Raw genomic sequence first — 12,483 nt, 5'->3', positions numbered from 1 at the left:
AAGGGAAGGAAAAAAATTCACACACTTTCTTCTTTGAAACCTGGGAGAAGGGGAGAAAAAAAAAAGTAAATATTCTCAACAGAGAAAATTTATAATCTATGAACAATGGAAGAAAGCCTGCAAATAACTGCCTGACATCACAAGATGAGTAAGAGGCAGCAACTGAGAATAACATGAGTGAAAAAGGCCTTTCCTCCCGAATTGCTGTGATTTTTTTCTATTTACACAGAACCTCAGGAGAAGCAGGATCTGGGCTAGAGAAACACGATGGCCCCATGCCTTCCCTGATAGCGACGATGAGGCAGACATCACTGCAAATGTGCAGAAAGAGGAGGGAACTTGGGAGACATCAGCATTCAAGGGACAGACAAGCAAGAATACACTCTACTCACTGCAAAGGACATGGTCAGAGGCAACGGAATACAACAAAGACTGAAAACTACCCACGAGCCACTAAGAGCCCATCAGCGGTCTTGAAAGAGTAAGCTCAAATGACGGAACGGAAATGAAACGTGACTAAGCTGACCCTGCACGGAGGCAGAGCCTGCGAGCATGAGGCACACACTCAAAAAGGATCCGAGGGCTGGGAAGACAGCCCTCACCATGCAAGCCCAAGAAGCAGAACTCAAATCCCTAGACCCCACATAAAAGCCAGAAGCCATGAGGGGCTCCTGTAATCCCAACACGCCTAAGGTAAGACGGGAGGGGGGGGGGGGCAGTGACAAGATATTTCCCTGAAAACTCGGGACCAGCTAGCCTGGTGGATACAGCAATGAACAATGGAAGCTCCTCCCCCAAGTGAGGCAGAGGGCATGGGCTGACACCAGGAAGTTACTGTCTTGACCCCACACTAGCGCTGTGACACATTCACAGACAGGAACATGCATATTAATACGCACACACACAGCTCAAAGTTAAAAATAAATAAGAGGGCTGGAGAGATGGCTTAGCAGTTAAGCGCTTGCCTGTGAAGCCTAAGGACCCCGGTTCGAGGCTCGATTCCCCAGGACCCATGTTAGCCAGATGCACAGGGGGGCACAAGCGTCTAGAATTCGTTTGCAGTGGCTGGAAGCCCTGGCGCACTCATTCTCTCTCTTTCTATCTGCCTCTTTCTCTCTCTGACTGTCACTCTCAAGTAAATAAATAAAAATAAACCAAAAAAATTAAAAATAAATAAATAAGAAACATATTAAATGGTATGTATGTATGTATGTGTGCAGATAGATAGATAGATAGATAGATAGATAGATAGATAGATAGACAGACAGACAGACAGACAGACAGACAGACAGATAGATAGATAGATAGATAGATAGATATAGCAGGGAAAAGGCAGGGAGAGAAATAAATACACAGTTGAGTAAAGACATGTCCAAGCTAAGAGAGAAGCAGAAGTCTGAGCTAAGGATACAAGCGAGGGAGGAGTTAGTCAATGAGAAGAAGAACGGGGCGCAGAGGAGAGGCAGAGGACGAGGAGGAGAAGCCAGTGAGAGAGGAAGAGAGCATGACTCTGGAAGTCGGAAGCTCAGGAATTGCTTGAGTAGTCAACTGTCTCAAAAGCTGAGTGGACAAGATGAGAAATCAAGCTGGCGGAAGTAATGAAGAGTGACAGAAGACGGCATGAACAGGAAGGAAGAGGAAGCTGTAATGAGACTGGAGGTGGCCAAGATCCACACCTCAGAAGTGGAATGGTGCAAGTTAGGACCCAGCCTAGCAGTCAACCAATGGGTGGGAGTGGGGGGTGGTTGAAAGGAACCTGAGCAGGGGTGAAAGACTCAGGACACGTAAGGTCAGTGGGTAAGGTGCTTACCTTGCTAGCATGAGGATCTGAGTTCAGGCCCCAGGACCCACATAAAATTGCCAAGCCTGGTGGCGCACACCTCTAATTCCAGTACTGGGGAGGTGGAGACATGGATCCCTGGACTCACTGGCTAGTCAGTCTAGTCTACTTGGTGAGCTGGGGAGACAGAAACAGAGGACCACTAGTCTACTTGTTGAGTTCCAGGTCAGGGAGAGCACTTCCTAAAAACAAAAGTGCACAGAATTTCTAAAGACACCACCCCAGGTTGTCCTATGGCCTCCGTAATCAAACACACACGAACACACGCCTTCAACAGACTTTTCTCCACAGGAGACACACAAGGGGCTGACGTGTACTCAAAAAAGTACTCAGGGTGCTGGGGAGATGCCTCATCGTCAAAGCGCTTGCCACACAAGCACGTGCGCCTGAGTTCGGGCCTCCAGAACCCACGTGAAAGCCAAGCACTGTGGTGGGTGTCTGCAGTCCCAGCACACCTCTGACCAAAAGGGAGGTGGAGACAGCAGACTTTCTTGGAAGCTCGTGGGCCAACTTCCCTGGTGAACGCAGTGGTGCACAACAGGAGATCCATGCTTCAAACAAAGTAGAAACAAAGACACCCAAAGGTGACAGCCACATCACTCATACACATGAACACACACCCTCCAAAGGTATCTTCTTTTACCTGCATGTACACAATCACACACACACACACACACAAACACACACACATGAAAAGAACTGAAAACATGATCTGAAAGATATTTGCTCTTCCAACTTGATTGTAAGATTATTCACAATAGTCAAAGATAAAAGCAACCCCATTGTTTACAGACAGATGAATAAAATGTAGTATATACATACAATGGAATATTATTTAATCTTTAGAAATTCTTCCACATGTTGTAACATGAATGAACCTTCAGGACATTTTGCTAAGTGAAATAAATCAGTCAAAAAAGACAAATACTGCTGGGCATGGTGGCGCACACCTTTAATCCCAGCATTCGGGAGGCAGAGGCAGGAGGATCACCACAAGTTGGAGGCCACCCTAAGGCTACATAGTGAATTCCAGGTCAGCCTGAGCTAGAGTGAGACCCTACCTCAAAAAACAAAACAAAAAAAAGACAAATACTATATGGTTCCCCTTATATCAAGAGTCCACATTATTTTAAGTCAGACAAGCAAAGGAAATAGGAATTGTTCCAAAAGTATAGAGTTTCAGTTTGGCAAAACAAAAAATTTCTTGCACAACAATGTGAATATAGTTAACACTGCTAACTTGTACACTCACATTGATGAAGGTGGCAAATTTTGCTTTTCACTGCACTTTGAAAATGAGGGTCCAAATGTTACTAAACATACAGAAGGAAAGTTTGAGAAAAAGTAGAGAGAGCAATGGGAGGCTGCAGCTGGGACAGGAACCTTGGAATTTCAAGAGTGGAGAGAGCAATACGCGCCCTCCAGGCACTTACCACACTGCAGTGGCAAGCTGTGTCTAAACCCCCTCAGAATGAGGTCCCTCCCTGCTGAAGACCTCGTGGGCCTTTTTAAAGTCTCAAGACTTTAGGAAATGATTACAGGATCTCTGAAGGCATCCTGAGGAGAGGACACAGTGAGCTCTTCAAATCTTCACCCCATGGTGGAAGCAGCAGTAACCCCAGTGAACAGGAGCGTCCCTGATTAAGTTGGCCCTGGTGTGGCGTAGAGCTCCTGCAAAGAAAATACAGGAGACTCTTCCTAAGGGATCAAGATAGTTTTTTAAAAAAGGGAGGACAAAAGCCGGGCGTGGTGGCACATTCAGGAGGCAGAGGTAGGAGGATTGGTGTGATTTCAAGGCCACCCTGAGATGACAGAGTGCATTCCAGGTCAGCCTGGACTACTATGAGACCCTACCTTGAAAAACCAAAAAAAAAAAGGGAGGACAAGCCAATTATTACATGCCTCATATTCCATTAATTAAATATCTGCCTCTGTTGTCTTTTCTTACATTACAAACGGTAAGCTTCTTTGCTCTGTTTAGATGGAGCTCATGGAACCTGAGAGCTTAGCCTTGAGAACACTCAGCAAGGAAAGAGGGGGCTATGTTCCAAGTGACACAGCAGCACGCTCTGTCATGACAGCAGTGAGCTGAAAATTTTCAGGAAAGGATCGATATGAATTTCCTTTCCAGTGGAAAAACTTCCTTTCCATTTAATACATCTGGATTTCTGTGCTGCTATACACTTATCACGGGGCATTTCATCCCCAAAGGACTACAATTCGGTTGGCTGTCTTAAGTCTTTATGATATTTATATGAAATATCTCTGTTTACTCATCTTATTACCCTGTTATGCCAGAAGAGACGCTTTCTCCTCCCTCTGTGTTTGAAGGCTGGCCCAGCCCATGACAGCACTGAACTCCTCATTCAAACAAGTTACATGGCCCCAGGCCAATGGGATAGAAGTGTGCAGTCACAGGGGATAGAGAGAGCAGAGCCAGCATGTGCCAGCAGGCAGGGGTGACAGATGGAGGCCACAGGAAGAATCCGAAGGAATTCCTTTCCAAGAAGATAACGTCAGTTGCAAGTTTCACCTGCTGATAACTTGGAAGAGGACATCAAAATGTCCAGAATGAGTCTCAATGTTTTTAATTCTAAGTAAGGTGAATAAAACAGCCTCGGCTCCCATCTCACTACGGTAACCCATGTGCACTTAAGTCTGTGCCATCGCTATTGCTCCATGTCACTGCAGTTACCAGAACTGGTTAAGGGAAGCCTGCGCTATTGTCTTTGTTCAAATGACATCTGCCCACCACAGTGTCTTACAGAGACAAGCACAGCTGAACAAAGGGTCAGACTCCAGCCCTTTGGACGGTTCTAGAGTTGGGGTCAGGTGGGTGGGGCTGCCAATAATTACCAGTGTTTTCCATAAAGCCAATGACCTCCCCATGTCAACAGGCAGAGTCCAGCTGTTGTTTTCTTCCAATGATTTCGAAGGGTTTTAAAGAAAGCCATCTTCTTCTGAAGATTTTCTAGGGTAGCAAAGGCAGAAAAAGAAAAGATATGTGTAAGTATCCAAGAGACACATGAAACGTTCTATTAATCTCTCTTTCACCGACGCCCTCCCGTTCCTTTCTTCACCGTTTCCGTCTTACCACTTCTGCTCAGGCTCCGCCATTTCCCTCGGAGTCTCAGCACCTTCTCACCCACTCAAGTACCGTTACTTCCTTCTCTGTGCACACACTTCTACTTGCATACACTCCTTCCGCCCCGGATTACTTTTTCCTCATCCATATGTGAAGGAAGGAGGGGCAAGAAGAAAGGACCAGGATTTCCAGGCTTCCTCTGGTTTTTCTGGCTTTTTAAAAATTATTGCGTGTGTGTGTGTGTGTGCGTGCGTGCACGCGCGCACATTTGCTTCTTGCCACAGTAAATGAACACTAGACACATGCACCACTTTTTGTATATGGCTTACAAGCACAGTTTGGGAACTGAACCCAGGCCAACAGACCTTGCAAGCAAGCATCTTTAACCATTAGGCTATCTTCCCAGCCCCTACTTTTTCTGACTTTTTACAATTCCACTCTGCCATGGTTTCAGATTATTTGTCCATCACATATGACAGACCCAACACCACAATCGCTTAATCAAAACAAAGGAAAATACCAGCCCTTCAATAGGAAAATCACAGGGAACACTTACAAAAAAATCAATGCATATGACTCTGTGAAAACACACAGCTTACTAAATAATCAAAGACATGCAAACTACAAGAGCTCTCATTATTCACATAGAACATTAACTACCACTCTTTTTCTTCGAGGTAGGGTCTCCCTCTAGCCCAGGCTAACCTGGAATTCACTATGTAGTTTCAGGCTGGCCTTGAACTCACAGCAATTCTCCCACCTCAGCCCCCGCCCCCAACCAGTGCTGGGATCAAAGGCATGCACCACCATGCCTGGCTAAAATTAACACTTTTAAGTTCTCATATTCACCGATGACAAAATACGATGAGGCTAGGACTCTCAGATACTCCTATCAGGAAAGTGAATTAGTACTCAGAATAACAATATGACAAAACATATGCTATTCTGTCTTTTTTGTATGACATCAAGTGATGATATATTTATTTGCTAATGTGTTGCTTAGCCTATCCCCCTTGGAGCAAACTTCATGAGAGTAAATATTTGCTCAGGCTACTGATAGAACCCATGCCCCAAACAGGATCAGGAACATACATGATAGCTATTTCAGAAACATCTGTTGATGAGTAAATCATGTGCCAATTAATTTTTTTCTGAGAAGTTTTAAGATATGGAAAAGGCAAATCAAAACATGTTAAGTGAAAATAGGATTAATAGCCATATATAACTGTATTATCCCAATTGTGCTCAAATATGAAATAAAAAATTGCCAATACTGACAGACAAAACAAAAAGTATTGTTTTAAAGGTGTAGGGTGGCAGTTACAACATAGGGCCAAACATGGTGGTGCACGCCTCTAATCCCAGCTCTCCAGAGGCAGAGGTAGGAGGATCGCCATGAGTTCGAGGCCACCCTGAGAGTACAGAGTGAATTCCAGGTCAGTCAGGGATAGAGTGAGAACCTACCTTGAAAAACCAAAGGGGGGAAAAAAAGTTACAACATAAATACAATGCTGTTGTTTTTATAATCAACATATTTTCTTTTTATTTATTTATTTACTTATTTGAGAGTGACAGACACAGGGAGAAAGACAGATAGAGGGAGAGAGAATGGGCGCGCCAGGGCTTCCAGCCTCTGCAAATGAACTCCAGATGTGTGCGCCCCCTTTTGCATCTGGCTAACGTGGGACCTGGGGAACCAAGCCTCGAACTGGGGTCCTTAGGCGGCTTCACAGGCAAGTGCTTAACCGCTAAGCCATCTCTCCAGCCCAATCAACATATTTTCTAAACAGCTAAAAATGTAAACACAAAGTTTTATATTGGATGCATGAGTTAAACAGATGAACTTTTTCACTAGAGTCCTTTTCTTTTATGTCTTCCTTTAACTCCCATTGGTTAAAATTTCCCCCTTATTTACACACAGCAAAGAAACCACTGCCAGAAATCCCACCTTCCCAAGAATCTCACATACCAGCAGACTGCTACTGGAAAGGTCCCAAAGGCCTGTCTAGCTTTTACGTTATCTGCATATATGCATGTGCCCATGGGTACGTATATGGCCGCCAGGGTCTACTGTCACTGCAAGTGAACGGCAGATGCATGCCCCACTTTTTGCAGTCCAGCCTCAGGTAGGTGGCTGGGGTACTGAACCCTGGGCCACCACAATTGGCAAGCAAGTGCCTCTAACTGCTGAGCTATTTCCCCAGTCCTTGTGTCTAGTTCTGACCTCCTCTCCACCTAGTCCTAACCCCTCCCTCACCTATGAGGCTAAGTCAGAAAGAGTAAGTCCCATTTTCAAGTGTTAACAACTGTTAAACCAGGCTTGTGGCAGGATTACACAATTAAGGATGGATGGAGGTTGAAGATGAGTGCAGGATCTATGTAAATCCACAAAAGTAGATCTGGCTGGAACTGGCATGAAAGGGCCATGTAGTCAGAGAATTCTTCCTTTATTCTTGAAGAGTAAAGAGACACCAAAGTTCAGGAGCTATGTGTGCGCCATGTTCGGAACATCCGCATGTTTCCAAGGTTCATATACTAACACCCCACTGAACTGCCGATTCCCACTGAAATGTCCTGATCCTCACTGAAATGGCATTAGGACACAAGCACTTTGGGAAGTAATGAGGTCATGAAGGTGTTATCCACAGGAATGAGATGAGCACTCCCATAGGAGACATTGTGAGGGGTGGCCCACTCCATCCTCCACCATCTGAAGCCACAGCAATAAGACAGCCACATGCAAACCAGGAACAGGACTCTCACTCAGTACTCAACCATGCTAACATCTTGGTTTCATAAACCCCACCTCCACACTATGAGAAATCAATTGTTATTTAAACTGCCCTAGTATATGGCATTTTTGTTACAGCAGTCTAAGACAGTGTACAAAGGCAAACACCTCAGCAAGTTAGTTTATGTTTTGAAAAACAGGGGCAGGTCATGGAGGGGAAGACATAATTACTCTTCTCACCATGACTAAGACCCCATAACAAAAGATATATTAGCAAGAGGAAAGCATTCACATCTACGTAATGTAAGTTTTGTAGTGGACAAGAGCCTTCAGAAGTGACAAGCTATATGGGGAAACGTGTGTCATTATGCTAATATGAGGGAGAGTGGAAAGCCCTACAGAAGCTAACGGCGATGACTCGCAGACATTAGCAGGGTCTGTTCACTCAGATACTTGTGTCCCTGTGACTTTCCTCCATGTAGAAGACAGCCATCTCTCACCTGAGGATCTTACACGAGGACAAAGATCGCTTTCATCGTCTGCCTCAGGGGAGAGGAGTAAAAAGGTCAGAGAACACCCTTTCTGCTTCTGCTGTTCACTCAAATGACAAGACACCACATTTAAGGGGTAGCATGTCCTGAACATCACGGAGTCTGATATGAGTAAACTGCAGGTAAGCATAGGACAGTGTCTAGAACACAGGTTCTCATCCTTTAATGTCCTGCTTACTAAAATGCACAGCACTTACTAGAAATGCATATTGGGGGACATTATCTGTCTTCCCCTGAAGCACTGTTTGTTCTGGAGTTGAGGAGTCATCTTTATTCTTAACAGGTACTCTCATAATTACAATGTATGTGAGAACCATTCCAGACTTTGGGAAATGATAGTTCAGAGAAAAAGGACAGGGGCGGGGGGGGGGGGGGTTAGAACACACATTGAATCCACACTAACGACTCTGGATATTATGTTGAAGACAATGAAAAAAAAAGTGAATGACAGTATATTTAAGCTACAGAAAGATCACCGTTCAGTAGCCTGTCAAGTGGACTGTAGAAACTGAAAGTAAAGCTATCCAGAACTGTTACAACATTGCTGCCATGATTTTTAGGCAACAAAAGGAAGGGACAAACAAGAGCTTGGGTTTGGAGGACTTCCCAAAATAGAAATTGGCAGCACCCAGTGATGAATTCATTACAGGTAAGAGATGAGGGGCCAAGCCGGGATTGTGCTTGAGCAACTGACTGGAAAGTGCTTTCAATCGGTTAGATTTGTATTGTAGGTTTGGGGAGAAAAGCATTGTGTGGCTTAGGAGACGCTACGATTGACCTGCCTGTGGTACACTCAAGTGAAAATGTCCAGCAGATGCGTGGACTTAACTGTGTGAAGCTAGAAATTAGGTCAAGATACAGATTTGGGATCCTTGCATGTGGGTGTCAAGTTTGAATCTCGTTAAAGCCACCCAAGTGAAGGGTAAAGTGAAAAAAATGCCAGTAAATCAGAAAACAATCTCAGAGTAGGGTCTTTTTGAAGGCCATTGCTGACCTAACCTCCCTTGGAGTCACAAATGACTTGGATATTATAAAAACAATGGAGGGGGTTGGAGTGATGGCTTAGCAGTTAAGGCATTTGCCTACAAAGCCAAAGGACCAAGGTCCCACCTAAACCAGATACACAAGGTGGTGCATGCATGCATCTGGAGTCCTTGGCAATGGCTGGAGGCCCTGGCGCACCTATTCGTTCTCTCTCTCCCCCTCAAATAAATAAATAGGAAATAAGATGCTTTAAAAAGAATGAAATTATTTAGATAACCTAGTGGGGAACATGTTTACAGGAAGCACAATTTCTGAACATAATTAATTTATGAATGTGAGAAACAAGTTTGAGGAAATATCTTAGGTTCAGTGAAAATTATGAGAAATGAAAACTTAAAAAAAATTACTGTTTATGCCATTAATTCAAAAAATAAGCAATTGGTAAGGTAGTTAATAGTTCGTATGTCTCCTGCTACAAGCTTAAACCTACAGATGGAAAAGTTAGACAGGATAATGGACCCTCTCCTGAAATACATCAAGTGAATATTGCTTAATAAAAAGGTCTCATTTAATATATATATATATATTTTAATTTTTTATTTATTTATTTGAGAGCGACAGACACAGAGAGAAAGACAGATAGAGGGAGAGAGAGAGAATGGGCGCGCCAGGGCTTCCAGCCTCTGCAAACGAACTCCAGACACGTGCGCCCCCTTGTGCATCTGGCTAACGTGGGACCTGGGGAACCGAGCCTCGAACCAGGGTCCTTAGGCTTCACAGGCAAGCGCTTAACCACTAAGCCATCTCTCCAGCCCTCATTTAATATATTTTTTAAAAATTACTCGTTGCTTTGTCACTTACTGATGGTAAGACCCTGGGTAAGTCTTTTAGCTTCTGACTCCATTTCTTCACTAGTAAAAGGAAGGTACACCATCCTTACCTGATTACTTAGAAGTGGTGACCAGCTGTGGGGTTGTGAATGAAACCTACATATTTGTCACCACAATAATACACAATGATGAAAATTCCCTCCTAAAGTCACCAGAATTCTCCTTCTCTAACGTCAACTTTGAAATCTAAATTTTATGTTTCAATTAATACATTTTGGAGCTGGAGAGATGGTGGTGAATGTGTTTGCCTGCAAAGCCTAAGGACCCAGGTTCGAGTCTCCAGATCCCACGTTAAGCCAGATGCACATGGCGGCACATGCATCTGCAGCTCGTTTGCAGTGGCTAGAGGGCCTGGCGCGCCCGTGCTCACTCTCTCTGCGTAATGAGTAAATAAACAAAAATAAATCTTTAACATGATTTTGTCCTCGGAGCGGGTTCATCTCCCACGTCCTTAAGAACTCCGAACTGTAAGCCCATCCACCGCTCTCGAGGCGAGGGAAGTCCTTCCCGGCGGGCTCTCTCCATCAGCACCACCAGAAAGCACCGAGAATGAATGAACCATCCGCCCACCAGTGGATCTGATGCTATTAGATTCCCCCCCGCCACCTTTTTTTTTTTTTTTTAAACACTCGAGTTCTTCCAAGCCCCAGGGGGACCGTCGGATGGGCACAGGTCAGCAGCGACAGCTCCGGGACTCGAACCCACGACACCGCACTCCCGGCGCCCACGGACGCGCGCTGGGCCCTGCCTCCCACGCTTGCCGCAGCCCCGTCCCGCCGCCGCCGCCGCCGCCGCCCGGCCCAGCGCCGCCCACGCGGCCGCGGCCCCGCAGCCCGGCCTCGCTCGCCCCGGCTCCCGGCCCCGCCGCCCGCCCCGCCGCCCCGCCGCCCGCCGCCCGCCGCCCGCCGCCCGCCGCCCGCCGCCCGCCGCCCGCACTCACCGCAGCCCGGCCCGCTCGCCGCCGGGCCCTTCCGGTGCTCCCTCTCAACACTCCCCCTCGCTGTCAAGGGAAACCGCGGCCGCCGCCCTCGGGTTCCGCCTCGGGGCTGCGCGGGCTCGGCGGGCCCCCCCGGCTGGCGGCGGCTTCCGCGCGGCTCACCAGGGAGGAACAATACGATCAGTATTGTTAAGTGTGGACAGTGTTAGGGGTGGAGTGGCGCAGAGAAAACGAAACCCGGGGAGAAGGGCGCGAAGTGAGGGTCTCCCTGGGTCCCACCACCACGGGCCCCCGAGGCCTGAATGGCCAGAAGAGGCGGAGGAAGCCTGGATCCCCGGGAAGAAGGGAGCACAGCGAGGGAACCCGGGCAGCTCCAAATGGGAAGCTGGTTAGGCCGAAACAAGGAGGGGCAGATGCAGGAGAGCTTCCTGCTGCGCCTTCTCTTTGCCTAAAGAGCCAGACATGGATGCACAAAGCCTTAGGGTCTTGTCACTTCTCTCCATTAGGGAGATGCAACAAAAATAAATAAATACATAATAAATTAAAAAAAAAAAGCAGGCTTACTTGCCTTGCTTCAAAGAAAATGTTGTGGAGCACCTTCCAGAAACCAAAGCAACTGGGATTACTTGCACGAAACCCTCACGAGATAGGACCCAGTGATGTCACCCCCAAGAGGGTGAGGCAGGAGCCCCACCTGTCAGAGTCCAGCAAGATCTGTCTAGAAGAACTGAGCGTCGAAGAAACCAGTAGCTGGATTCAGGCTGAACACTTTAGAGAACCCAAGTTCAGTGCACAGGCTGGATGCCTCAGCGGTCCCCATCTGACACTGAAGGCCTGGAGGATTCCGGGAGGGCCACTGTTCTTCAGTCGACTTTGAAGGGCTGACCACTCATGCTTGGCATATTCCTGACTCTTACATTTTCCTGGGGAAATGTGAACAAACATCTATTGACCCTACACAAACCAAGAAAAGGATTCCACTAAGTCTAGCATGGTGACCTAATGAGTTTAATAGGTATTTCTTAAAAGAGCTTGTAGAGATGGCTCGGCCGTTATGACTCTTCTCTGTAAAGTCCAGACCCGGGTTCAATTCCCCAGTACAGACGTAAAGCCAGATGCTCAAAGTGGTGCATGCATCTGGAGTTCATTTGCAATGCTAGAGGTTTTGGTGCACCCTCTGCTTACAAAAAGAGAAAAAAGCAATTAAAAAGGGCATGGAACCTGGCATGTTGGTCCACACCTTGATACAGCTTGTATCTTATAAGCTAATGCAATAAATCCCCTTTATAATACATATTCTTTCTACCAGTTCTGTTCCTGAAGAGAACCTTGAATAATGCATTAGCCTTATTATTGAAACAGTAGTTTTTAAAAAACAAAGTTTAAAAAGCAAATTTTAAAAATCATCAATGCAGTTTGAGAAATGGCTTGGCAATTAAGGCTCCTGCCTGCAAAGCCAAAGGAC

The 12,483-nt window shown here is 46.1% G+C and overlaps 1 protein-coding gene across 3 annotated transcripts in view; it reads right to left on the bottom strand.

The window, feature by feature from the left end:
- Agk (acylglycerol kinase) overlaps nt 1-11,840 on the bottom strand; it is an 87,249-nt gene extending 75,409 nt beyond the window's left edge. Inside the window, exons 1-3 of one of the 3 annotated variants that reach the window (XM_045160801.1) lie at nt 11,713-11,840; nt 4,697-4,811; nt 3,380-3,511 (exon numbers count right to left, since the gene is read on the bottom strand). In XM_045160801.1, coding sequence (XP_045016736.1) covers nt 3,380-3,511; nt 4,697-4,794 — 230 coding nt within the window. In that variant the 5' untranslated portion in view covers nt 4,795-4,811; nt 11,713-11,840. Of the gene's footprint in view, nt 1-3,379; nt 3,512-4,696; nt 4,812-11,021; nt 11,114-11,712 lie in introns of those variants that run through there. The other 2 variants (XM_045160803.1, XM_045160802.1) reach the window with 2 other exon arrangements.
- Between the last annotated feature and the right edge of the window lie 643 nt (nt 11,841-12,483).

Source organism: Jaculus jaculus, chromosome 10 (assembly GCF_020740685.1).
Source record: "Jaculus jaculus isolate mJacJac1 chromosome 10, mJacJac1.mat.Y.cur, whole genome shotgun sequence".
Taxonomy (NCBI): Eukaryota; Metazoa; Chordata; class Mammalia; order Rodentia; family Dipodidae; genus Jaculus; species Jaculus jaculus.
The sequence above is the reverse complement of the archived record's forward strand: the minus strand, read 5'-3'. Positions and strand labels throughout refer to the sequence as shown.